The following is a 26,063-nucleotide window of genomic DNA, read 5'->3' on the forward strand; positions in this document are numbered from 1 at the left end:
TCTGTGAACCGATTTAACAGGATGACTGAAAAGAATCAGTTCATGCACGAAACGGAAGCCGCTTTTGCGTCTCTGAGAATGTGATGATTTCTTCATTTTAAAATAAGGAGTAACGATATGTTTTATGAAATGTATAGTGGAGGAGTGAAAAGTACGATTTTATGCTTTGGAATGTAGTGAAGTAAAAGTAAAAGTTGCTCAAAATAAAAATACTCAAGTAAAGTACAGATACTTGAAAAATGTACTTAAGTACAGTAACGTTACTGTCCACCACTGGAATAGAGCAACCAGACTTCAGAATAAATTAATTCTCCTATCTCTTTTCACTTTGAAACATATATAAAATCTGGTGTTCACAATATGGTGGTTTGTTGTGTATTTTATGGATTTCTTCATTTCCTATTAATACAGAGTGCAAAGAGTAAAGGCAATCACTATTAAGGAAACTGATGTCTCAGATCAGGTATGTTTTACACTCTTTTAGCAGATTACGTTACTGCCATTCATATAGGAAGTATCACAAAAAACAGATATCAATAACTTATGTTTACTATAATGGTGTATTATGTACAGAAATAAAAAACCGAGAACAGTGGTCCACGTAAATGTTTTTTTTTTTATTATGTTTGCTCTTTCAGGGTCAGGAAAAACAAGTGCAGATCAGCTCCATTTATACTAATGGTGCTTTTGTGTCAGATGAAGAGCTGGAGATGCCAAAGGATGAGAATGACAAAGTCCACTCTGGAGAGATTGACTTCTCCACTCCCCAAACCAAAAGTACCACAGTGAAGAGCTCATGACAAGAGACGATAGATGAGATGGAGATGGAGATGGAGATGAACCAGGATTGATTTAGAATAAATGGCTTGAGTGAACTGTGTAAATGTAGCATGCTTTATTGGCTTGGCTTATATATGTGTGTGTGTTTGTGTGTGTGTTCTTGTATACATGGTTTGTGAGGTGTCAGTCTGTTAGTTTCAATTTTCATGGACTTTCAGTTTGTCACATGTTTCACACTTCCTGTGTCCTCTTAAACCAAATGGCTTAAAAAACATGCTAAACTGTATTTTTTTTTTTTAAATTAAAAAAATGCAGACAGTTTTCTATGGTGGGTTTAGGGGTAGGTGTAGTGTAGGGGTATAGAATGTACAGTTTGTACAGTATAAAAACCATTACATCTCTGGAGAGTCCCCGTAAACCACATATACAAATATGTGTCAGAGATGTTCACAAGTCCCTGCGGTCAAGTCCAAGTCAAGTCTCAAGTCTTTGAGGACCAGGTCAAGTCAAGTCCAAGTCAAGTCTCAAGTCTTTAGGGGTCCAAGTCAAGTCTCAAGTCAAATCTTTGTTCTATTTTATTTTTTTTCAGCCAGTTGTTATTGTAATTTTACGGAAGCCCTGAACCGCATGGTGAAAAAAAAAAAAAAAAAACTTGGTAGGGAGGAAAAAAAAAAAATCGAAAAGTTATCTCGTTATTTCAACATAATAAGTCGTTATAACGACATAATATCTCGTTATTTCAACATAATAAGTCGTTATAACGACATAATATCTCGTTATTTCAAGATATTAAGTCGTTATAACGACATAATATCTCGTTATTTCAACATAATAAGTCGTTATAACGACATAATATCTCGTTATTTCAAGATATTAAGTCGTTATAACGACATAATATCTCGTTATAACGACATAATATCTCGTTATTTCAACATAATAAGTCGTTATAACGACATAATAAGTCGTTATTTCAACATAATAACTCTTTATTATCTATCAAGTATGATAAAGGACATTCCTGTGATAACGTCCCCAGTGGCGCAATGTTAAAGTATTGGACCGCCAGTCTAGCTTTTACTGCGATCGCTGCGGTTCGAATCCGCCTTTTGCCGAGTTCGTTCTTCTCTAGTTTCACTTCACATATCAAAAAAGGCATTTATTTTCAATAGAAATTAAAGCAATGTTATAAAAGTGCAAATAACCTGCCTAACGAGTGTTTAATAAAATTAAAAGTATTTATTGGGCAGGATTAGCAGCATGTTCGATATTACCCACTAGAGGGCAGAATAAGACAGGGAATCAATTAAACAGCGCAATAGTTATGTTGAACTACTGTTACAATTTGGTGCTCCAAAATCCCAGAGGTTTATCATGGGAATTTGCGTTCATCCCAGGCTAACCTTTATTGAGGTTAAATTTATTAGACCATAAATTTATTAGACATCCTATTTATACTAAATGACAATAGCAGCATTTTCACGATATGCTATTTATACTAGGTGAAAATAGCGATATATTCTATTGACACCATGTAAAAGTAGCTTATCAGTTCTTTGCAAGAAGTGTAAATAGTATTTAGATGCTGTAGGCTGGTATTGGCAGATACTATTTGTACCTCAGTGTTTTTGTACAGGATGCAATAATATCATATAGAGTGATTATATTTATTAAAATTATTAAATGGATGCTGCATTATTGGGAGAAAAAAAACCCTCCACTTTCCACCAACCCTACTCAATGAACACTTTTAATATTATTAAACACTTGTTCACATTTTATTTCCACTTTTTGAACATTATTTTCATTTTATTGAAAATGTATATGATGAGAAAATAGGAGTGAGCTCTATTATTGGGTGAGCTCTGCAAAATGCTGATTCGACCCTGCGATCGCTGTAAAAGCCAAAATCTGAAACCCTACATGCTATTGTTACGCCACTGAATACATCGAATTACAACTGTCCCTTTTTAAACTTCAGTGGCCCAACCAGACATTGGAACTATACTGTAAAGAGTGTTTGTCAACAAGGGACGCTATTTGCACTTACTGTAAATAGACACTCCGTGTCCTATTATTTCAATATATTAGCACCTATTTTGATTTTTATATCTTTAGAAAATATTACAAAGCAGTTTGTTTGCAAGCCCAGAATAATAATTAAAAAAAAACGTAAAAAACGTTTTTGGCCCCTGGACTAGTGCATCTCTATGTTTTATTATAGTTCAAATCAGATTGGACACCGGGCTGTAAGTTTGACACCCCTGACATTTGCACTGTAAATTGTTTTATTTACTATGGTCTAATAAATTTAACCTCAATGAAGGTTAGCCTGGGATGAACGCAAATTCCCATGATAAACCTCTGGGATTTTGGAGCACCAAATTGTAACAGTAGTTCAACATAACTATTGCGTTCTTTAATTGATTCCCTGTCTTATTCTGCCCTCTAGTGGGTAATATCGAACATGCTGCTAACCCTGCCCAATAAATACTTTTAATGTTATTAAACACTCGTTAGGCAGGTTATTTGCACTTTTATAACATTGTTTTAATTTTTATTGAAAATGAATGCCTTTTTGATATGTGATGTGAAACTAGAGAAGAACGAACTCGGCAAAAGGCGGATTCGAAACCGCGGCGATCGCAGTAAAAGCTAGACTGGCGGTTCAATACGTTAGCGTTACGCCACTGGGGACGTTGATAGGCAAACCTCCTTTATCATACTTGATAGATAATGAAGAGTTATTATGTTGAAATAACGACTTATTATGTCGTTATAACGACTTATTATGTTGAAATAACGAGATATTATGTCGTTATATCAAGATATTAAGTCGTTATTTCAACATAATATCTCGTTATTTCAACATAATAAGTCGTTATAACGACATAATATCTCGTTATTTCAAGATATTAAGTCGTTATAACGACATAACATCTCGTTATTTCAACATAATAAGTCGTTATAACGACATAATATCTCGTTATTTCAACATAATAAGTCGTTATAACGACATAATATCTCGTTATTTCAAGATATTAAGTCGTTATAACGACATAATATCTCGTTATTTCAACATAATAAGTCGTTATAACGACATAATATCTCGTTATTTCAACATAATAAGTCGTTATAACGACATAATATCTCGTTATTTCAAGATATTAAGTCGTTATAACGACATAATATCTCGTTATTTCAAGATATTAAGTCGTTATAACGACATAATATCTCGTTATAACGACATAATATCTCGTTATTTCAACATAATAAGTCGTTATTTCAACATTATAACTCTTCATTATCTATCAAGTATGATAAAGGACGTACACTTATCAATGTCCCCAGTGGCGCAATGTTAAAGTATTGGACCGCCAGTATAGCTTTTACTGCGATCGCCGCGGTTTCGAATCCGCCTTTTGCCGAGGTCGTTCTTCTCTAGTTTCACATCACATATCAAAAAAGGCATTTATTTTCAATAAAAATTAAAACTATGTTATAAAAGTGCAAGTAACCTGTATAACGAGTGTTTAATAACATTAAAAGTATTTATTGGGCAGGGTTAGCAGCATGTTCGATATTACCCACTAGAGGGCAGAATAAGACAGGGAATCAATTAAAGAACGCAATAGTTATGTTGAACTACTGTTACAAGTTGGTGCTCCAAAATCCCAGAGGTTTATCATGAGAATTTGCGTTCATCCCAGGCTAACCTTTATTGAGGTTAAATTTATTAGACCATAGTAAATAAAACAATTTACAGTGCAAATGTCAGGGGTGTCAAACTTACAGCCCGGTGTCCAATCTGATTTGAACTATAATAAAACATAGAGATGCACTAGTCCAGGGGCCAAAAACGTTTTTTACGTTTTTTTTAATTATTATTCTGGGCTTGCAAACAAACTGCTTTGTAATATTTTCTAAAGATATAAAAATCAAAATAGGTGCTAATATATTGAAATAATAGGACACGGAGTGTCTATTTACAGTAAGTGCAAATAGCGTCCCTTGTTGACAAACACTCTTTACAGTATAGTTCCAATGTCTGGTTGGGCCACTGAAGTTTAAAAAGGGACAGTTGTAATTCGATGTATTCAGTGGCGTAACAATAGCATGTAGGGTTTCAGATTTTGGCTTTTACAGCGATCGCAGGGTCGAATCAGCATTTTGCAGAGCTCACCCAATAATAGAGCTCACTCCTATTTTCTCATCATATACATTTTCAATAAAATGAAAATAATGTTCAAAAAGTGGAAATAAAATGTGAACAAGTGTTTAATAATATTAAAAGTGTTCATTGAGTAGGGTTGGTGGAAAGTGGAGGGTTTTTTTTCTCCCAATAATGCAGCATCCATTTAATAATTTTAATAAATATAATCACTCTATATGATATTATTGCATCCTGTACAAAAATACTGAGGTACAAATAGTATCTGCCAATACCAGCCTACAGCATCTAAATACTATTTACACTTCTTGCAAAGAACTGATAAGCTTTTACATGGTGTCAATAGAATATATCGCTATTTTCACCTAGTATAAATAGCATATCGTGAAAATGCTGCTATTGTCATTTAGTATAAATAGGATGTATCGGTATTTTCACTTAGTGTAAATAGCATCTACAGTAGGGGTGTCAAACTCATTTTAGTTTGAGGGACGGACTGGAAAGAAATGAACCATATGCGGGCCGAATTACCTTCGTCTTATAATAACTTTAGTGCGCTGATAGTTACATTAATACTAAACATATGAACAACAAATTAATTTGCAAGAAAACTGCATTTTTTTTGTTTTGTTTTGTTTACAGTGAAAAGACTATTCGATTTTTAAATTATTTTTTATTTAATATTTTTTATTAGCATCTATTTTGATTTATCATGGCCAATTTCAATTTTTATAAGAAGCAAAACGTCTGATTCTGATACTGGTTGCAGATTTTTTTTAAAGCAAATTTATTTGTTGTTTATTTTTTCACAGGCCAAACTGTCCTTAAACAAATATCTCTTTGATAGTAGAGGCAAACACTGGCATTTGGATATTAGAGGCATTTTTATCATAGTCAAAGATGTTATGCACATGAGCATGAGCAGTTGTTTTTAATCTAAATTACTGAATAATTTCAAGATTAACAGCAAAAACTAGGTCTGGTCTGACTTTAGCTTTGTGAAATTATGCTACATAACAAAACAAAATCAGCAGACGGACTAAATGAATATTACTACTTTATATGGAGATAAGAGGAAAAGCCATCAAAACTTTTCTTAAAAACAGTTGCCTTCGGAGATATATTCATATCAATCCCACTGTAATATTTATATTATTCTCCCTATTTTTCGCAAACAGTGAGCTTGTGCATGGTACAGTAGTTCCTCTGCTGGCGGGTCTGTTCTCTTTGTGTCCGTATTCAGCGTGTTAAAGTCCTGCTTACATACTTCGTAAATACACAGATGAAATTTTGGGAAAATATTACAAAGCAGTTTGTTTGCAAACCCAGAATAATAATAATTAAAAAAAAAACGCTTAAAAACGTTTTTGGCCCCTGGACTAGTGCATCTCTATGTTTTATTATAGTTCAAATCAGATTGGACACCGGGCTGTAAGTTTGACACCCCTGACATTTGCACTGTAAATTGTTTTATTTACTATGGTCTAATAAATTTAACATCAATAAAGGTTAGCCTGGGATGAATGCAAATTCCCATGATAAACCTCTGGGATTTTGGAGCACCAACTTGTAACAGTAGGTCAACATAACTATTGCATTCTTTAATTGATTCCCTGTCTTATTCTGCCCTCTAGTGGGTAATATCGAACATGCTTCTAACCCTGCCCAATAAATACTTTTAATGTTATTAAACACTCGTTATACAGGTTATTTGCACTTTTATAACATAGTTTTAATTTTTATTGAAAATAAATGCCTTTTTTGATATGTGATGTGAAACTAGAGAAGAACGAACTCGGCAAAAGGCGGATTCGAAACCGCGGCGATCGCAGTAAAAGCTATACTGGCGGCCCAATACTTTAACATTGCGCCACTGAGGACATTGATAAGTATACGTCCTTTATCATACTTGATAGATAATGAAGAGTTATTATGTCGTTATAACGACTTAATATCTTGAAATAACGAGATATTATGTCGTTATAACGACTTATTATGTTGAAATAACGAGATATTATGTCGTTATAACGACTTATTATGTTGAAATAACGAGATAAGTTTTCGTTTTTTTTTTTCCCTCCCCACCAAGGTTTTTTTTTTTTTTTTTCACCTTGCGGTTCAGGGCTTCCGTATAATTTAAATATCAAAACTGATTACTTTTACGTTAAAATTGTCTAATACAGCACATAATACTACTTAAATCATTTTTATTACTTTCTAACTTTATACAAAAATATAGAATATATAAAATTTAGAACCACTGCAAGGAAAAAAGTGCTGTGTATTTTGAGCTATTTGAGTTGCCGTAGTTTGCTGTAGATCTCAAGCAATGCTGGAAAATGTAGTCTTCCAGTGAGCACCGGCGGTAACAAAACCTATGTATAGACAAGCGTTACAGTAAACAACACGATGAACAACATTTTCTTTTGTGTGTCTCGTTTGTGATAAGGCGATATATTAACGCACTGTGACTTAATAAACCGATCTATGGATAAAAGTCGGACGGACAGGGTCATAAAATGCGCATGCATGGAAGTGCTCATTCTAGCCAAATACAATTTAACGTGGTAAATCTGGATATTATATGCATTATCAAAAAGCTACTTGGGCAAAAAAAAAAAAAAAAAAAAAAAAAAAAAAATGGAAATGTAGGCTACTTCTTGAAAATGGACCACAAGCAAGCCTCTGCAGCTGTGCAACATCGCAGCTTCCCTTCAGATTAATTGATTGCTTTTCAAATAAAATGACAAAGTTTATCGCAATAAGGCTTGGCTTTATTGTTATTGTTTGTGTTCTAATGGGTGATGAATTTGCGTGCCTATGCGTCATGCGCTCAATGGCTTTGTGTGTTTAGAGATGATTTGTGATATTCGCTGCTGCAGCACATATTTGGGAATGAATAGATAGTAAAATGTGATGTTTCGTGCCATCGTGTGGGGTAGTAAATAGAGAACGTAATCGGGAATGTCAAAATGCAAATGTCAACTTGCAAAATTAGCATCCCCATCTGAGACGCAATCACACCTCAAGCATTGCCTTAATCTACGTTTCCTATCCTTCACCCCCTCTTCCCCCATCTTTTCTCTCTACAGTACATGCAGAGATGACCTAAAATTCACCCAAAATCGATATGGTTTAATGTGAACAGTTATCATACAACATATATGTTTGGCATCATTTGAAATGTCTCAGTGCGACTGGTACAAAGGTCTCATTTCCACAGAAGTAAACCAGAAGGTAATAAAGGTTTTAACATTTTAGAGATATTTTGCTCTCTGTAATGGATGTGTCCACCTTCACCGGGTCTTTCATGCAAATGGCCTTCTGTCCCCAAAAGGTGTAAACTACTACTGATTAATGCAAATTTCCATTGTGAACTCATGTTTCCATTTGAAAGAAGTTTCTGTCTTGGTCTACGTATTTAAAGAGATGTTGCAGGACGCTCAGGGTGCGATCCTGTAATCAGATCAGCCCACATTGCTGAATGTCCAGGACACTCAGCAATGTGTATTTTTGTAATGTCAGGTATGCATCTTTTTAGTCTTTTTCTGAGCATTTGATGTTTTGTATTGATCATCTTTAAATTGATCATGTAATTGGCATGATACATTTACCTGACTAATAAATTGTTACATTTGGCTTTATTCTGACTTAATCTGAAATTATTGATAGTGGATTACGATGTATCCGTTGTTACCGCAAATATATGGCCAGGGTTAAGTACATACTGGATCTCGGATTGTATGGAGCATGGGGCACATCTGGCGAGATTCTAGGTTTCTGACTAACTGCTTGACTTTAAGTTGCTATGCAATCACATTCACTCTAAAAAATGCTGGGTTAAATATGGACAAAACCAGGGATTGGGTTGTTTTCACCCAGCCATTTTTTTCAACCAATTTTGGATTTATGTTTTTAGCCAGTAATATAGTAATATAGTAAAAGGCATGTTTTTGCTCACCCCCAAATAGGGGCAAATTTGTGGGGTATTTTAAGCTGAAACTTGACCAGACCAGAGACTTATATTACATCTTGTGAAAGAGGGCATAATAGGTGCCCTTTAACCCAACTTGCTGGGCTTGTCCATATTTAACCCAACTTGGGTTGTTTTTAGCCCAGCATTTTTTAGAGTGTTCACTATATGGGGTAGACAAAGGTGTACTGGTCATAACCTCTGGTCAGTGCCTCTGCTTTAATTAAGTTGTTATACAGTTATATTATTAACTATATGGGGCCAGATAAATTACTATCGAGGGGTAGTACTGGTCATAACCCCTGATTATTGTCTTACCTTTAGCTAAGTTGTTATATAGGCGATTGTATGGGGCTACATGGGTACTGGCGAGTTTGTGATTGTGGGCCCGCAGCTGGTACGAGGACCCTGTGTGACTCTGAGAACTGAATGAACGAGAACAATAAGAGTAAAGAGTTAAATAGAATAATCAAATGTCTAGATAAATTATCATATAAATTGTCAATAATCAATTGGCATTCTAACCTAAATTGGAGGTCATAATAAAATGGAGTCAGATAAACATTTAATTGGAATTAAACTACTTTGCCACACTGAAAAGACCGAACGCGCAAGAAACCTTCCCCGTCCTGTGGGAAACCGCCATTGGGCCAATTGGGCGGGCCTCACAGTGTATTACTGTACATCACATTCATTGTTTTTTCTCATAGTGATTCCAAAGTCTTCCAGTCAGGTGTTTAAATGTCACATCTTAAGTATTCTGTAATTATAATCTTCATTTATGTTTTTTTTTTTTTTTTTTTTGGGTTGGTTGGTTGGTTGGGTGGTTGGTTGGGTTTTGTTCTTGTTACTTCTCTGTTCCATTTTTTCTTCATTCATTCTTCCCTAAATGGTAGTTCAAATATCTATGTTAGTGCATTCTTATGATTTAGTCACAGATAAACAAATATTATACTCTTTGTTTTTTGGTAAAGGGGTGACAGAGCAAATGTATTTGTATGATTTTATAGATCACACAGTTAATTATAAAAACTAATTTCACTTTTATAGTAAAGTTCCATCGGTAACACTTTACAATAAGGTTCATTAGTTAATATTATTTAACTACATTAGTTAACATGAAATAATAATGAACTGCACTTATACAGCATTTATTAATCTTTGTTGATGTTAATTTCAAAATGTACTTATACATTATTAAAATCTTGCTAACATTAGTTACTGCACTGTGAACTAACATGAAAAAACAATGACCAACTGTATTTTCATTAACTAACGTTAACAAAGATTAGTAAATACAGTAACAAATGTATTGTTCATGGTTGGTTCATGTTATTTAATACATTAACTAATGTTTAACTAATGAACCTTATTTTAAAGTGTTACCAAGTCTAAATAAGAGGCATTGTTCATGATTAGCTCATGTTATCTAATGCGTTAACTACTTGCACTGTTAATATGAATAGATTCATTAATATATGCGTGAGTTAACGTTAACAAAATTCTTTTACAATTGTAAGTTATCTGCAATAAAGTAAATCTCTGAAGTAAACTTCTTTCATGCTATTTCACACCTAGCCTTAATTCTACAGTATAGAGATTTTATTTATAGGAATGGCTTGAGGGTTTTGTGAGAGTGTAGTAACTGCCTTCTCGGCTGAGCTTCTTTGCTTAAAATTCTCAAGTAATTTTAGCTTGCATCTTATGTGCACATTATTAATAGCCCTACATTAATTTGGCTTATAAAAAGGCTTTTATTGTACTTTAAAAAAACACACAACACACACTTGGATTTACATTCTTAAAAATAAAGTTTTTCCAAAAAATGCATTTTTGAGGCAATGCCATATGAAGAATTATTTTTGTGCCTTTGAAGAACCATTCAGTGAGCAGATCTTAAAGGGTTAGTTCACCCAAAAATTCGGGTTCACCCGAAAATTCTTTCATTTATTACTCACCCTCATGCTGTTCCACACCTGTAAGACCTTTGTTAATCTTCAGAACACAAATTAAGATATTTTAGTTGAAATCTGATGGCTCAGTGAGGCCTGCATAGCCAACAATGACATTCCCTTTCTCAAGATTAATTTATGTACTAAAAACATATTTAAATCAGTTCATGTGAGTACAGTGGTTCAATATTAATATTATAAAGAGACGAGAATATTTTTGGTGTGCCAAAAAAACAAAATAACGACTTATATAGTGATGGCCGATTTCAAAACACTGTTTCAGGAAGCTTTGGAGCATTATGAATCAGCTAATCGAATCAGCGTTTCGGAGCACCAAAGTCACATGACTTCAGCAGTTTGGCGGTTTGACCAGTGTTGCCAGACATATGATAATTATCGTATTTGTACAATAATTTTGACCTCTGTATGGTGTACGATCAATAATGAAAAAAATCCCATGAGGTATGATAATGTCAGTATTTTGTGACACTTCAAATGATGGTCGTTATAAATCGGATCATTGATCTAGCTATGTGGATCCTCTACGTCATGATTGTAACTAGAACTTGAACTTTGTTAGGCACGTCTTCCATCTCATCTCTGTTACGTCTTCTCAGCCAATCATCATGGAGAATGAAGTTAACATTCCTGCTGTGGCGCTTAGGTCAGTTGTTTCCCACTAAGGTACGCCTAATTATTTACGTATTGTGGTTGTCGCAGACACGTTAGGTTCCAACCTCCACCAATCACAGCGCACGCCATCCTCAGAGTACTGATCACCGCCACCTGCACCTCATCATTGCACTCATCAGCAGCACCATAAAGAGCACACACACACAGCACTCCATGTCCGGTCTCATTTGCATATACTCACGTTAATGCTTACCTCAAGGACTCTCCGCTCCATACTTACCTGTCTCCAGCGTGTCTCCTTCCCTCTGTGTGCCTCGTCTCCTGTGTGTGAGTGCTCTACCCATCTCCAGCGATCTCCAAGCTCCAGCGTGTTCACATCTGAAAAGGAAAAGGACAGTAACTATCTCCATTCTACTCATTCATTCATCTACCATTGCATCTCTGCTTACCTGTTTACTGCCTGCCGCTCTACTGGTGTCAAATAAATACAGTCAAATACAGTTACCTGTTTACATCTGTGTCTGACTCCTGTGTACCGTAACAGAAGACCGGACCAATACCGCAGACCCAGTATGAGCCAACCAGACCCCTTCCAAGCCCTGGTGGATGCGCTTCCGCTGCGCCACTCGTATGCAGGCGTGCCTCCAAGAGCACCAGGACCAGTCACTTCCCAACATGCTCCTCTGCCGGTCCGAACCCGTCAGCTCCCCAGAACCAGCCAACGAACCTATGGATGTAGAAAACTCACGTTTAACCCCTTCTGAGCACCATCGTCGGCTGACCCTGAACCTGTGTTTATATTGTGGCGTTCCCGGGTATGCGATTGCGACGTGCCCCACACGACCTCCTCGACCCATGGTGAGTGCCATCATCCCTTTTATTCAGAAAATGAAACCACTCACCACTGTCGTCAATCTTACTGCCGTTGATATCTCCCTTACAGTGGTTGCGCTCCTCGACTCAGGGTCAGCCGGCAACTTCGTCTCCGGCGCCCTCTGCCGGCAGCTTCATCTCAAGACCTCTCCGTCTCCGACGATCTACCAGATCAACTCCATAACTGGCAAGCCTCTACTTCCCCTGCTGCTTCCAGCTTCTTCTTCGTGGCTAAAAAGGCCATGCGGCCATGTATTGACTATTGCTCCCTCAACAAGATCACTGTGAAATTCAGATATCCCCTTCCTCTCGTCCCAGCGGCCCTGGAACATCTCTGTGGTGCCACTGTGTTTACGAAGTTGGACCTCCGCAGCGCGTATAACCTCATCTGGATACGTGAGGGGGACGAGTGGAAGACCGCCTTCATTACTCCTACTGGCCACTATGAATACCTGGTGATGCCGTATGGCCTGGTCAACGCCCCCTCCGTATTCCAGGACTTCATTCATGAGGTGCTCCGGGAGTTTCTCCATCGCTTCGTCCTAGTTTACATCGACGACATACTCATCTACTCCCGGAGCCAGGCCGAACATCGCCGACACGTTGCGGAGGTCCTCACACACCTTCGTCAGTTCCATCTATTCCTCAAAGCGGAAAAGTGTCATTCCTGGGATACATCATCGACCACAGTGGCATCCGGATGGACGAGAGGAAGGTGGAATCCATCACCAACTGGCCAGAACCCACAACCATCAAAGAGTTACAACGCTTCCTTGGATTCGCAAACTTCTATCGCCAGTTTATCAAAGATTACAGCTCCATCACCCATCAACTCACCAGTCTCCTCAGAAATAAGCCCAAGTCTCTGTCCTGGAGTCCAGCAGCCACCAACGCCTTCAATCGCCTCAAGGAAGCCTTCACCACCGCTCCCTTACTCGTCCACCCCGATCCAGAGCTGCCCTTCATCGTAGAGGTGGACACCTCTACCACCGGAGTGGGAGCGGTGTTGTCACAGCAGCAGGGGACGCCAAGTAGACTCCACCCATGCGCCTTCTTCTCCCGCAAGCTCAGCCCGGTGGAAGTCAACTACACCATCGGTGACAGGGAACTCCTTGCTGTGAAGCTTGCTCTGGAAGAGTGGAGGCATTGGTTGGAGGGAGCCAAATATGCGTTCCTGGTTCTGACAGATCACAAAAACCTAGAGTATCTCTGTTCTGCCAAAAGGTTAAATCCAAGACAAGCTTGTTGGGCCATGTTCTTCTCCCAGTTTAACTACACCATCTCCTACCGACCTGGCTCAAAGAATACAAAAGCGGACGCTCTCTCCCGTCTCTATGCTCCTGAAGAGAAAACAGAAGAACCTGAGCCAATCATCCCGAGCTCACTCATAGTAAGCCCCATCACTTGGTCAGAGGAGACCATTCCCTCCTCCAATGCCTCCACGAACCTTCCACCAGGCTGTCCACCTGGCTTGCTCTACATCACCCGGACACAACGCATTCCAACCATCCATTCAGCTCACACGTCACTAGGCACTGGTCACCTGGGGGTCAATGAAACCCTCTTGTTTCTGAAAGAACGCTTCTGGTGGCCAGGGATGGCAGCCGATGTCAGAAGGTACGTGCAGAGCTGTCGGGAGTGCGCCATCTCCAAAAGTCCCCGTCATCTGCCAGCTGGGAAACTCCTTCCTCTGCCCGTTCCCAACCGACCATGGTCACACCTAGGGGTGGATTTCATAACGGACCTTCCTGCTTCTGATGGGAATACCTGCATCCTAGTCATCATAGATCGTTTCTCCAAGTCTTGTCGTCTCATTCCACTAAGAGGATTACCCACTGCCATGGAAACAGCTGAAATGCTCTTCAACCACGTGTTCAGGTATTTCGGAATACCAGAGGACATTGTATCGGACAGAGGACCCCAGTTCATCTCTAGGGTATGGAAGGCATTCCACTCACTCCTAGGTGTGGCCGTCAGCCTAACATCGGGGTACCATCCGCAGTCGAACGGGCAGACGGAAAGGAAGGTCCAGGAGATCGGCCGCTTCCTCCGTACCTTCTGTCATGACCACCAGGACTCTTGGAACCAGTTCCTGGGTTGAGCCGAGTACGCCCAGAACTCCCTCCGGCAGTCGACTACAGGACTCACTCCATTCCAGTGCGTACTCGGCTACCAACCCCCACTGTTCCCCTGGACCGGGGAACCATCTAACATTCCGGCAGTGGATTACTGGTTCCAAGAGAGCGAGAGGGTCTGGGACTCAGCTCACCACCACCAGACGCAGGATGACAGTGGACCTGCGGCGCTCCAACGCCCCTGTCTCCCACCCCGGACAGAAGGTATGGCTGTCGACACGGGACATCAGACTGCGTCTGCCCTGCAAGAAGCTGAGTCCCAGTTTCATTGGCCCATTTCCCATCGTCAAGCAGATCAACCCGGTCACTTACCAACTCCAACTGCCACAGGGGTAACATATTCACTCAACTTTCCACGTCTCACTCCTCAAACCTTATCATCCTTCTGCTCTCTCCACAGGACCTGGCGTGACTCCCGCCGAACCCCCCCTTCCACTCATCCTGGAAGACGGAGCAGCATACAAGGTCCATGAGATCTTGGACTCCCGGCGTCGTAGTGGTCAGCTGGAGTACTTGGTCGATTGGGAAGGATACGGCCCTCAGGAACGCTCCTGGGTTCCAAGAAACGACATCCTCGATCCTAGCTTACTTCAAACTTTCCACGACAGTCACCCTGATAGACCGGCACTGCGGGGAAGAGGACGACCACCACAGCGTCAGGGTCCTCGGCCCTCAGGAGCGGGCCGTGGAGGGGGGGGGTACTGTCACAGACACGTCAGGTTCCAACCTCCACCAATCACAGCGCACGCCATCCCCAGAGTACTGATCACCGCCACCTGCACCTCATCATTGCACTCATCAGCAGCACCAAAAAGAGCACACACACACAGCACTCCATGTCCGGTCTCGTTTGCATATACTCACGTTAATGCTTACCTCAAGGACTCTCCGCTCCATACTTACCTATACCTATACCATACTTACTTAGTCTCCAGCGTGTCTCCTTCCCTCTGTGTGCCTCGTCTCCTGTGTGTGAGTTCTCTACCCATCTCCAGCGATCTCCAAGCTCCAGCGTGTTCACATTTGAAAAGGAAAAGGACAGTAACTATCTCCATGCTACTCATTCATTCATCTACCATTGCATCTCTGCTTACCTGTTTACTGCCTGCCGCTCTACTGGTGTCAAATAAACTACAGTTACCTGTTTACATCTGTGTCTGACTCCTGTGTACCGTAACAGTCGTATGTTTTCCTGTATTTTATACTTTGTACAATTTGCCCTCTAGATTCACCACACCTCTCATCCTCAAACCCACTGATCTGAAGGAAGTGATGGAGGAAACAACAGTCCATCTGAGCTGCTCTGCTGAAGCCCCCTGCCCCAAACAACCTCCTACAATATCCTGGTCTTACATCCCTGAATCTGCCCACATTACAACACAGTTACAGGAGAAGCCTGATAAAACCCAGTCAGTGTTTTCACACATGACCTTCAAAGCTTCATACATGGATCACAGAAGAAACATCTCCTGCACTGCTAAATATCCAAGAAATACATCTAATGACTCAACTGTGGAGACCACCGTGATGCTACGAGTCCTGTATAAGAGATTTGGAGTAGTTTTGCTCTTTTATGTTCAAATGTGTAATATTATAACATTTAGTTTATCTAAAGATGTTTCTATTTTTCCCTCAAGTTCCTCCAAAAGAAACTCACATCACCATCGATCCATTTGCTTCAGTCTCTTTTGGCACTAATGTGACTTTGACCTGCAAAAGCAAAGCCAGTCCATCAAATAACATGGTCTTCTTCTGGCACAAATGTGGAAATGAGAATCAGCTGGTTTCAGGAGAACAACTGACCTTTACTGTAAATAGCAGTGGAGGCCAGTACTTTTGCATAGCAAAGAATGAACATGGTATTCAGATGTCAGAAGAGATCCAGCTGACTGTGGCAGGTAAATATAATTTATAAATCTGACATGCTAATTATAATATAACCTTGTCTCATATTGTATATAATCTACTGAACACCAACATCTATTTATTTCTGTTTTTATCTGCCACCCAGTAGAATTATCCGTGCCTTTGATCGCAGGCTGTGTAGGAGGAATTTCAGCTTTACTGTTGTTATTTCTTGTGGCAACATTTTTAAAAAGGTATGCAAAGACTAAATATGATGTTTCACAAATGTTCATGTTTGTGATTTATGAATTTCCTGTTGATAGAGGGTGCAAAAGGCAAAAGCATCCAGTGAATCCATTGTTAGAGAAACTGATCAGGTAATTCTACACTTTTTTTAGAGGTCTGCATTATTGCCATTACTGATGAGAAACACCATAAGTAGATATTCACATAAAATGTAAAATAGAGTAAATACTTACTTTTTTTGCTTTGTCAGGGTCGTGTACAGATCGATTGCATTTATGAAAATGATTTCATGAAAAGAAAGTAATAATGAAAGAGGCTGTAACGAGAATCACATGATCCATATGAAGCGATTGACTTTTCCACCAACTGCACCATTTGAAATGCCAAAGACTGTCAACTATTACTCTACATCAGAATTATATGATTTAACAGAAAATGTCATCTGCTTGGATAATATAGATGTGTTGTAAACAATATAACAACTGTGTCTTTTGTCTCTGGTTAGAAAACAAGTAACACTTTACAGTAAGGTCCCATTAGTTAAGATTAGTTAACTAACAATGATCAAGATAGGTGCATTGTTAAATGCCCGGGTTTCATAGTTGTGTATGTTGTGATGTTTTATATTAATTGTGTGTTTGTGATGTTGAATGTTGCATAAATTGCTCTGTGAAGGGACAAATAAAGATACTACTACTATTACTACTACTACTAAGCTGTTTGTTACAGTATTTATTAATATAAAGTCAGATACAGATACAACTTTTGATTTTAATTTTGTATTATTAAAAGGTGACATTAACATGAACTAAGATTCATTTAGAAGCATTTTCATATTAGTATATATGAACTATGCTGTAAAAGAAAAAAAAATCATATTTTAACAGTAAAAGACTGTAAAAATTCTACAGTGTGAAAACTTGTTAATTGGTTAATGGAAAGTTTCCATACTATATAAAAGCAATAACTGTTATAGATCTAACTGTACATTTCATGTAATTTTACAGTAAAATACTGATGAATTTTAAGTTTTTGAAAGTTAAAAAGCTCAAGTACTTGTGTAATTTACAAAAAAAAAAAGATGTAAATTTACATTCCCATAATTCCCTGTGTGACACTTCACATTTGATGGATTTTTGTTGAAATAACTGTTTCTTCTTTTTTTTTCTTAGTTTCTTTCTAATCAGTTATGTAAATTAGGGTTTTATGTTATATATAATGCTGTTAAATGAATGTTTATTGCATTTTTTGAATTACATGTGTTACTATGTTGGTGTTTAGTGTTAGTGTGAATGACAGTGCGCACCTTCTATATATTAGTATCTGTCCTCAGCTGGTGGAAAAGCTGCTTGTGATGATTCATCATGTGACTCTCATCACCACTGTGTTTGGTGGTTGTTAGTGTATTATAAAGGTACAAAACAAATATTAGATTACTGATGTTACCAAAAGGAACCGTCGATATTGAACGCGATATTGCGTGGCTTATCAGTGATCTACGGCTCTGTCTATTAAATGCTGCTCCATTTGAAAGCAGGTGATGGCGATTTAGCTGTAATCAGGGAACCGGCTTTACTGAAGAAATGCACGTGACAAAAGCATTCGATACATCGCCCAGCCCTACACATGACCGGCATAGGCTACTACCTTTTCAACACCCTGTTGTTGTTGTGCAAGAACGGAGCCAATAGCATGGTGAGATGCATGCATATATAGAATAAAAGACTTGCTGAAATCAGGGTAAGTGAGGATAGGAGAGGAAGATAGAGCATTCTGAAAATACTGAAAAGTGTCTTCACATTCTTCACTCCAAATGAATTTGGCATGTTTCCTCGTCAGACTGTGTAAGGGAGCTGCTTTTTCTGCAAAATCTTTGATAAAACGGCGATAGTATGAACAGAGGCCTATGAAAGCTCTAACCTCTGTAGGTGTAGTTGGACGAGGTCAGTTCAACACTTTCTCAGTCACCTTGGGGTCTGGCTGAATGCCATCCTTTGAAACCACATGTCCTAGAAAGAGTACAGATCGCTTGAAAAACTGACATTTTTGAGGATGGAGTTTGAGACTAGCTTGCCGCAATCTACCAAACACTTGTGGCACATGTGGTCTTGAAAGGTCTTACTGAAGACTATTATGTCATCAAGATATACCAAAGTCTTAGACCAATGGAGGCCACGATGAACAAGCTCCATCAATCGCTGAAATGTCGGGGGGGCATTAGTAAGGCCCATTGACATGACCTTAAAATGATACAGGGAATCACCCATAGTAAAGGCAGTTTTTTCCTTACTAGCATCATCCATTTGAATCTGCCAAAAGCCACTTGACAAATCTAGCGTACTAAAGAGGGTGGCTCCAGATAGGGCATCCAAACTGTCATCCACACGTGGGAGCGGGTGTGCATCTTTGATTGTAATCGAGTTTAAACGTCTGTAATCTATACAAAATCTGTAAGATCCATCCTTCTTACGAACAAGTATCACTGGGGAGGACCATGGACTATGGCTAGGCTCAATTAAGTCAGCATCAAGAAGTTTCTGTACTTGTTTGTGGATTTCCTCTGGTAGGACAGGAGATGTACGATATGCTCTCTGACGTGCAGGGGACGTAGAGGATGTGTGTATGCTATGCTTAATCAAATCAGTTCGACCTAGATCAGTAGAGGAAGTACTGAAGATATCACAGTTCTCTTGTAGGAGGGAATGAACTACTTTCACCTCATTGGGAGTAAGAGTGTCTGTACCCATGTGAACATCAGGTATTTTGCACAAAGGGCTTGGCAGGCTAACCTGAGCTACAAGAGTGTCCACAGGCCTATAGAAATCAGAAGGCATGTTACGCACAGAGTAGAACTGACCTAAATGGGCCTGTTTGGGCAGCTCAATGTCTTGGTGTGTAGGATTAAGTAGATGAACAACAGTGAGCCCGTTTTCAACATTAGAGAAGCTACGAGTAACAGCTAAATCTTTGTCAAATGACACATTTGGTTCTAGGATACCTTGAAAACCATGGAGCTGACTACCTGTTTCAGATACACATGCTACTGAGGCAGGAACAACAATCTCTGTCAAGGGTGGGACTGAGACCTGTGAGAGCAAGAACACATTACAGCAAAAAGGCAATGCTTGGGAGGAACTGAGAAGAGAAATTTTTTCATTCTCGAACATGAAAGCACCAGAGGCTGTGTCAATTGAGGCACCATGTGTTTTGAAAAAGTCCCACCCAAGAAGGGCGTCCTGTCTAGAGTCTCTTACAACATACATGTCCATACTGAAAATGTGTGACCCAAGGCGTAATGTGACAGTTAATGAACCTAAAATGTTTAATTGATGTCCTGTCAGTGTGTGTGCCACCTGGAAACTTTTCAGTAAGGGCCGATGTTTCAGTGCAGGGATGTGTTGACGCAAGGCCTCACTAATGAGTGACAAACCAGCACCCGTGTCAAGGAAAACACTGACTTCTTGGTCCTCGATGAGTCCTTTTATGTATGGGGTCCAAACTGTGGAGTCCTCAGGTGTGACTGTGTTGTCGCTATGGGCCACTGACATTTGAACTGAAGATTGGCCCCCATCTCCAGCTACCATTCGTTTCCCGAACGGTGATGTTCAGTGAAATGTACATGCTGTGAATGGGGTCGTTGTGGACTTGGAGAGCGATGTCTGTAATACTGCTCACCCCTCCGTCGATCTCTGTTTCCCCCTGGGCTGCTGTCATCCTTCGAATGATGCCTATAGCTGGGTTGAGGTGTCACTGAGTCATCATATGCAGCATATCTTCGCTGAGGGCTAAAGCGGGTATCTCTACTCTCATAGAATATGGGTCTGTCATAGCCTTGCTGCTGATGATAACTTGACCTGGGGCTCCCTTGTGGTCTGCGGTGGCTGATACTGGAACGTACAGGAGATCGTCCTCTGAAGTATGGCTCATCAGATGCAGTGAAATGCTGATAGCGAGACGATGGCATATAGTGATCGTCTTTAGCTCTCTCAAGTGAAGGTGATCTCCGACGATGGGCGAAGTGGTGTTCAGGTGATGAGACAGCACTGCTGTGATGAGGCTTAGGCTGTGTCAGCATAGAAACTATGGACTGAAGTTTGTCTACTTTCAGATGGAGGTCATTGAGCTGCACTGCAAGCATATTGGCAGACTCAGTTGTGAGGCTGTGTACCACGGCAGGCTGAGGTGCAGAGGATGTCGGCAGAGGAAAAGGCTCAGTGGCTGTGGAACGTGCCCTCTCACACCTACCAGCTACTTTAACTGCATCATCAATTGTAGCAACACCAAACTCGTACAGCTTAGTTTGCAATGCAGGTTCCAGTCCAGCTATAAAACGTTGCAAAATTTCACCTTTAATGGCAGATTGTCCATAATCCGGAAAAGCTTGGTGAACAAGGTGGGTCAGTTCAGCAGCATACACTTCTAATGGCTCATTACTCAGACGCGGTCTGGCATTCAAGTACGTTTGAAAAGTTCTTAGTAACTGTTTTTGGTCAAAAACTGCAGCCATTTTGCTACATGTACGGTCATAATCAGATTTTATGTCATCTGACAAACTATCCCAATAACTGAATGCAGCACCTGCCAATCTTGAAGGAAGTACTTTGGCCAGCTGAGGTTTGTCCATACCTGAGGTCTCGCAGCATACTTGAAAATGACGAGTCCATTGAGAAAAGCTTTCATTGCCATCCCCAGTGAAGTCTGGAGGTAAAACAGCTCTGAAGTGCACTTGTGGAGTTATTACATTGTCTTCTGCCATGTTTGAAAAAAAGTGCTGCCAATGCAGCGTTGTACCAGTTCAGTCCAGTCTTTTATTGATAAAGATTATTTGCCAGTTAGGCTTATACTGTGACCTTTGTAGTATGCATATAATGTAGATGAACACATAAAAGAAGTCTATTTTATAAGTCTCAGTGCTTTCTCCTTTTGTTTTTGGGCTATGTGCAGTTACCGAAGTTCGCCACAGGAGGGAGCAACGCGCACACGTTTCAGAAAATGTGGGGCGTGGGGTTTAACTGTTCATGGGTTGATGACGATGGACTTGAAATATTAACGGCTAATAACCTTTATTGAACTGGGAAAAAACAACACCTCACTTCGTGCCCGAACACTCTCCACTCTAGCTCCTCCCCTTCACATTACATCCTCCTCCTCGAGGACTCAACATCAAAATAAAAGTCCTTGATAGAAAATAATGTAAAACAAAACAAAAAAAAAAACAGATAGAATACAATGAACGTTAAACAAGCAACCTCACACTAGTACCACCTTATGCCACAAGCAGGGTCAGGAACATTTCTTAAAAAATAATAAACCAATAATCCACTTCAAGACTCTTTGTTTCAGAGAATTTACCATGTAAGGGAGAAGGACGATAATTTACAGCATCAATGTTTGTGTGGATCATCTAAATCACATGATCAGCTTGTACTTCCTTGTTTCAGCAACACTTTGCTGTTTTGTTACAGACTAATTCAACAATTACTGTAAAGTAAAACTTGTTCAAACACTTTCAATAGATGAAAATGTAATTTAGAAGGATTAAAGATAATAGTTTACTTAGAAACAGGCGGGTTCAATACAGTTTGCTGTAAAAAGCATAAAAATCCATATCACACAAATATTGAGTAAAATTGTAAATTTTCTGATTAGACTGAAGTATTTTAGTTTTTACTTTTCAGCACTCGTCACATCTAGTTTTGTTTATTTTGGCTCAAGGACCCTTATTTTGATTTTCATTTAATTTCATGGTTCCTGTGTTCTTAGTTCCTGTGTTCTGTGTTTAGTTCATGTTTTCTTGGTTATCATGGTTCCTAAGTATGGGCCTGTCCAAATACCAACACGTTTTTTGAACTTGACCACTTGTCTACTTACATGAGGTCTCCAGAGTTTGGCCAAAGTGTTCAAGTGGGCATGAAGACTGCGTGATTGTGGTGCTTCATTTTCGGACATTTACAAACTACATATATGATATCTGCAGTCTCGGCACCAATAAAATGTGACCAGTCACGGAAAGTAGGGACACAAGTCGGTTCTGGGGCATTTTGAGTTATTCACAGATTCTGAAAGTGTAGTCTCCAAGCTTTCCAACGATGTGTAACACATGGAAATCTGATAATATTTGGAGAAGTTTTGGCCATTTGAAGGTAGGCACTCAAAAAAGCTCAAAGGTTTATCTTTTCTTAATTTATCTTTTTTGACATTAGGACTTTTTGAACAGGATTCTGTGATAACCGTATAGTCCTGGTTTAGACCAGTTAGTGGTTAGACCTGGTTTGAGTCAAAGGATTAAAAAAATCCTGTACATTAAACTCTTCAATACTTTTACTTTTGACTTATAACGCACATTTTACGGCTACGGATACTTTATACTTTTACTTACGTAGGAATTTAATCTGATACATTTACTATTACATTAGTAAATCCTTGTTAAGAAGTAGTAACTGGCTAAAATTATTAGCGTCACATTTAATTCAAGAATAGTAAGGTTTACATGAGCTAAGTCATTCACACCAGTCAATTCAAGCAGTTGAAGCGTTATTCAAATTAACATGCTAACATTACCATCTAAAAGCCCATTATAGTAATGGGAGTTTTTGGCAAGTGATACGATGCTAACTATTACAATTAAAACGACAGTCCTGAGCTAGCTAATAACAATAGACACATGAGATAACGTGTAGCCTACGTGTTCTTAGAATGAACACAAAACGACAAACTTTGATGTTTATGGAAACTCACCCCATAAGAAACAGAAAAGATCTTGTTGCCTCCAATGAAATAAGTTGTTCGGGCACACTTTCTCTTTGTCGGGGTCTTCTTTGTGGATGTAACCATCTCCGAAGTTTGCACTATGCGTCTGTTTGCCTCTAAATGTCCAATAATTCGCATGTCCTGCCACTCTTTTTCCGCAGCTAAAGAATCCAGCCGTATGTTGTACTTCAAAACATTTTCGGTGTAACGGCCACGGTTCGTCTGCGATATTCTTTGCGGCGTCCATATTCATTAAATTTTTATATCAGCTAAAACCGGCCAGAGCGCTGCATAAATAAGTAGCCACGCTTCCCTTGGAGGGCGGCGGCAATAACAAAAGAAACAAAAGCCGGCGTATCCGATTCCAGTATGGAAATACAAACAGACAATGACACGCCCCTACTGCGAGATAGAATCTCTGAAAAACAAGCCGATTTCAACCTCAAAATGTACGCTTTTAAATAAACCAATACTGCTATCTAAAACACAGAGATGCCTCTTCATGATCTCAACTAACAGATTCTGCAAAAAAACGAAAATCACCAATTTTGAAAAAAAATGGGTGATTCTCAGTTTCTTTCTCAGTTTGCTCAATAGTTGTGCTGCCGACTTGTGTCCCTGGTTTCCGTGACGGGTCACAAATGTGCAACAATTTATGCTTTACAAACAAATTATATGTAACATCTAACTATTTTAACGTAAACTGGAAAGTTTTCCTAGACATGATGTGAAATCCGAGCACATAAGTTTCTGAACTTGATGAATGATATGTTTCAGAGCAGTATAAGATAGTGTGAATTTAGTGTGCGTTAATTGTACTGCACTTTGGCTTTTTTCAGACCTGGGACAGTCTTGCACCCTTACCTCTTGTCGTGCAGTTTCAAGTGTCCAAGACTGAAAGTGTGGGTATTTGGACAGGCCCTATATTCTTGTTTGTTTCCTTGTTTACTAATTATGTTACTCACCCGTGTCTAGTTTAGTTTATCATTGTCTTGTGCATTTATACTCCTGAGTTTGTTCTGTTCATTGTCGGTTGCTGCATTGGTTTCTGGTACCCTTTGAATTTTCTTTTATTAAAACTGTTGTATGTTGATCCCCATCTCAACTCTCTTTCTGGTGAACTAAAGTGTATTTAAAAAAGAATAATGTTTGTAATCCACATTTTACTCACTGTGCTAGTGCTGCTAAGCCTTTAATTCAGTTTCAAGAGGAACATACAAAAAAGCTGATGTTTTCTATGGTATTATTATGGTATGGTATTATGGAATATTAAAAATTCTGATGTAATTCAAAGAAAGGTTCAATTACATTTTCCAGACCTCAACAAAGCTAAAATTATCACTAAAACTGATTGTTATTTTGTTTAATGGGGAAAAGGACTAACAATTGATTGGAAATGACTAATGTTGCTCTGTCATTATGTAATTATTGTCACATTCTGTTAATTGAACAAAAGGTTATTGATTTATTTTTATTTGTATTACATGCCATTTTTAGCTGATATTTTATGGTTGTATATAAATTTACATTTTTTATTTCAGTGTTTATACTTTGTTAATGAAAGGATTTGTAAGGGTGCAGAACTCGGCTGAACAAAAACTCCACCATTTTGAGCGGTGTTGAGCAGATTCTGACCTGAATGACTTAAACACATCTGATTGGCCACTGCATTCACTCGCTCAACAGATATGTCTGTGATTGGCTACAAAGCTCAAAGCTGCAAAACACATTGTGATTAGAAACTTTTGATGCTCTTCACAGAGGGCTTAGCAGCCGATTATTCACGGGTACCGTTAATGCAAAACATCAATTATCGTCATATTAAATGATCAAATAAATCTTTGGTGGGACAAATATTCATTTTGCAACTGAAAATATTTTCATTGCTGGGAAAATCCTAATATTTACATGATAGAATCATGCAGTTGCTGCAGATTTGTCAGCTGTACATCCATGATGTGAATCTCCCATTCCACCACATCCCAAAGCTGCTGGATTGAGATCTGGTGACGGTAAAGGCCATATGAATGAATGTTCAAGAAACCAGTTTGAGATGATTTGAGCTTTGTGACATGGTGTGTTATCCTGCTGAAACCATCAGAAGGTACACTGTGGTCATAAAGGGATGGACATGCTCAGCAACAACTCTGGTAGGCTGTGGCTTTTAAACAATGATAAATTGGTACCAAAGGGCCCAACGTTCTCAAATGCTCAGAGTGTTTGAGTGTTGGAGAGTGAAATATAATAATAATCTTGAATAAAGATAACTTATGTAATGATATCATGTTTTGTTTTTGTTTTTTAAATTGTGTCTTGGTTGAACGGAGCACTTCTCTGGTTTTAACAGCTAAACAAAAGGCTAATTACATTAAAAGGGACCTATTATGCAAAATTCACTTTTACACAACCACCCTATAGTGATAAAAATCCACCCACTCTTTTTTTTAATCCCCATAAATCATAAGCAGTGTCTCCCAACAACCTGTTTTCAGTCATGGTGCTAATGTGGCTAATGTGATGCCACGGATGTTAACAGACACTGCCGTTTTATCATAGAACCACTCTGAGGGAGTTCACAGCGAGTTGTACACAGTCCGCCATTGCTGCACTGATGACAATGTCTCCCAAGCGTTTTAGGTGTTCTGTAGATGGATGGATTAATCCACATAGCTCTCTCCATTTACTTGCAAAATCTGAGCCACTGAAGA

At 39.0% G+C, this 26,063-nt stretch overlaps 3 protein-coding genes across 7 annotated transcripts in view; all 3 read left to right on the forward strand.

Moving 5' to 3' along the window:
• The window catches only part of LOC125257433 (B-cell receptor CD22-like), a 28,015-nt gene extending 26,650 nt beyond the window's left edge, over positions 1–1,365 (forward strand). For all 5 annotated transcript variants that reach the window (XM_048173757.1, XM_048173756.1, XM_048173758.1 and 2 more), the window contains 2 exons: positions 412–463; positions 639–1,365. In XM_048173757.1, the coding sequence (XP_048029714.1) occupies positions 412–463; positions 639–800 (214 nt within the window). In that variant the 3' untranslated portion in view covers positions 801–1,365. The remainder of the gene's footprint in view (positions 1–411; positions 464–638) is intronic.
• LOC125257434 (sialoadhesin-like) overlaps positions 1–17,293 on the forward strand; it is a 103,283-nt gene extending 85,990 nt beyond the window's left edge. The window contains exons 7-8 of the mRNA XM_048173761.1: positions 16,685–16,736; positions 16,856–17,293. The gene's annotated coding sequence lies outside the window, so the exon portion shown is untranslated. The remainder of the gene's footprint in view (positions 1–16,684; positions 16,737–16,855) is intronic.
• LOC125257720 lies at positions 12,658–16,711 on the forward strand. Its single transcript, XM_048174371.1, has 5 exons — positions 12,658–13,917; positions 14,915–15,023; positions 15,741–16,099; positions 16,152–16,412; positions 16,683–16,711. Exons 1-5 carry the CDS (start codon positions 13,080–13,082, stop codon positions 16,709–16,711), a joined length of 1,596 nt encoding a protein of 531 aa, XP_048030328.1. The 5' UTR covers positions 12,658–13,079.
• Positions 17,294–26,063: the final 8,770 nt, after the last annotated feature.

Source organism: Megalobrama amblycephala, linkage group LG22 (assembly GCF_018812025.1).
Source record: "Megalobrama amblycephala isolate DHTTF-2021 linkage group LG22, ASM1881202v1, whole genome shotgun sequence".
In the NCBI taxonomy this organism is placed as follows: domain Eukaryota; kingdom Metazoa; phylum Chordata; class Actinopteri; order Cypriniformes; family Xenocyprididae; genus Megalobrama; species Megalobrama amblycephala.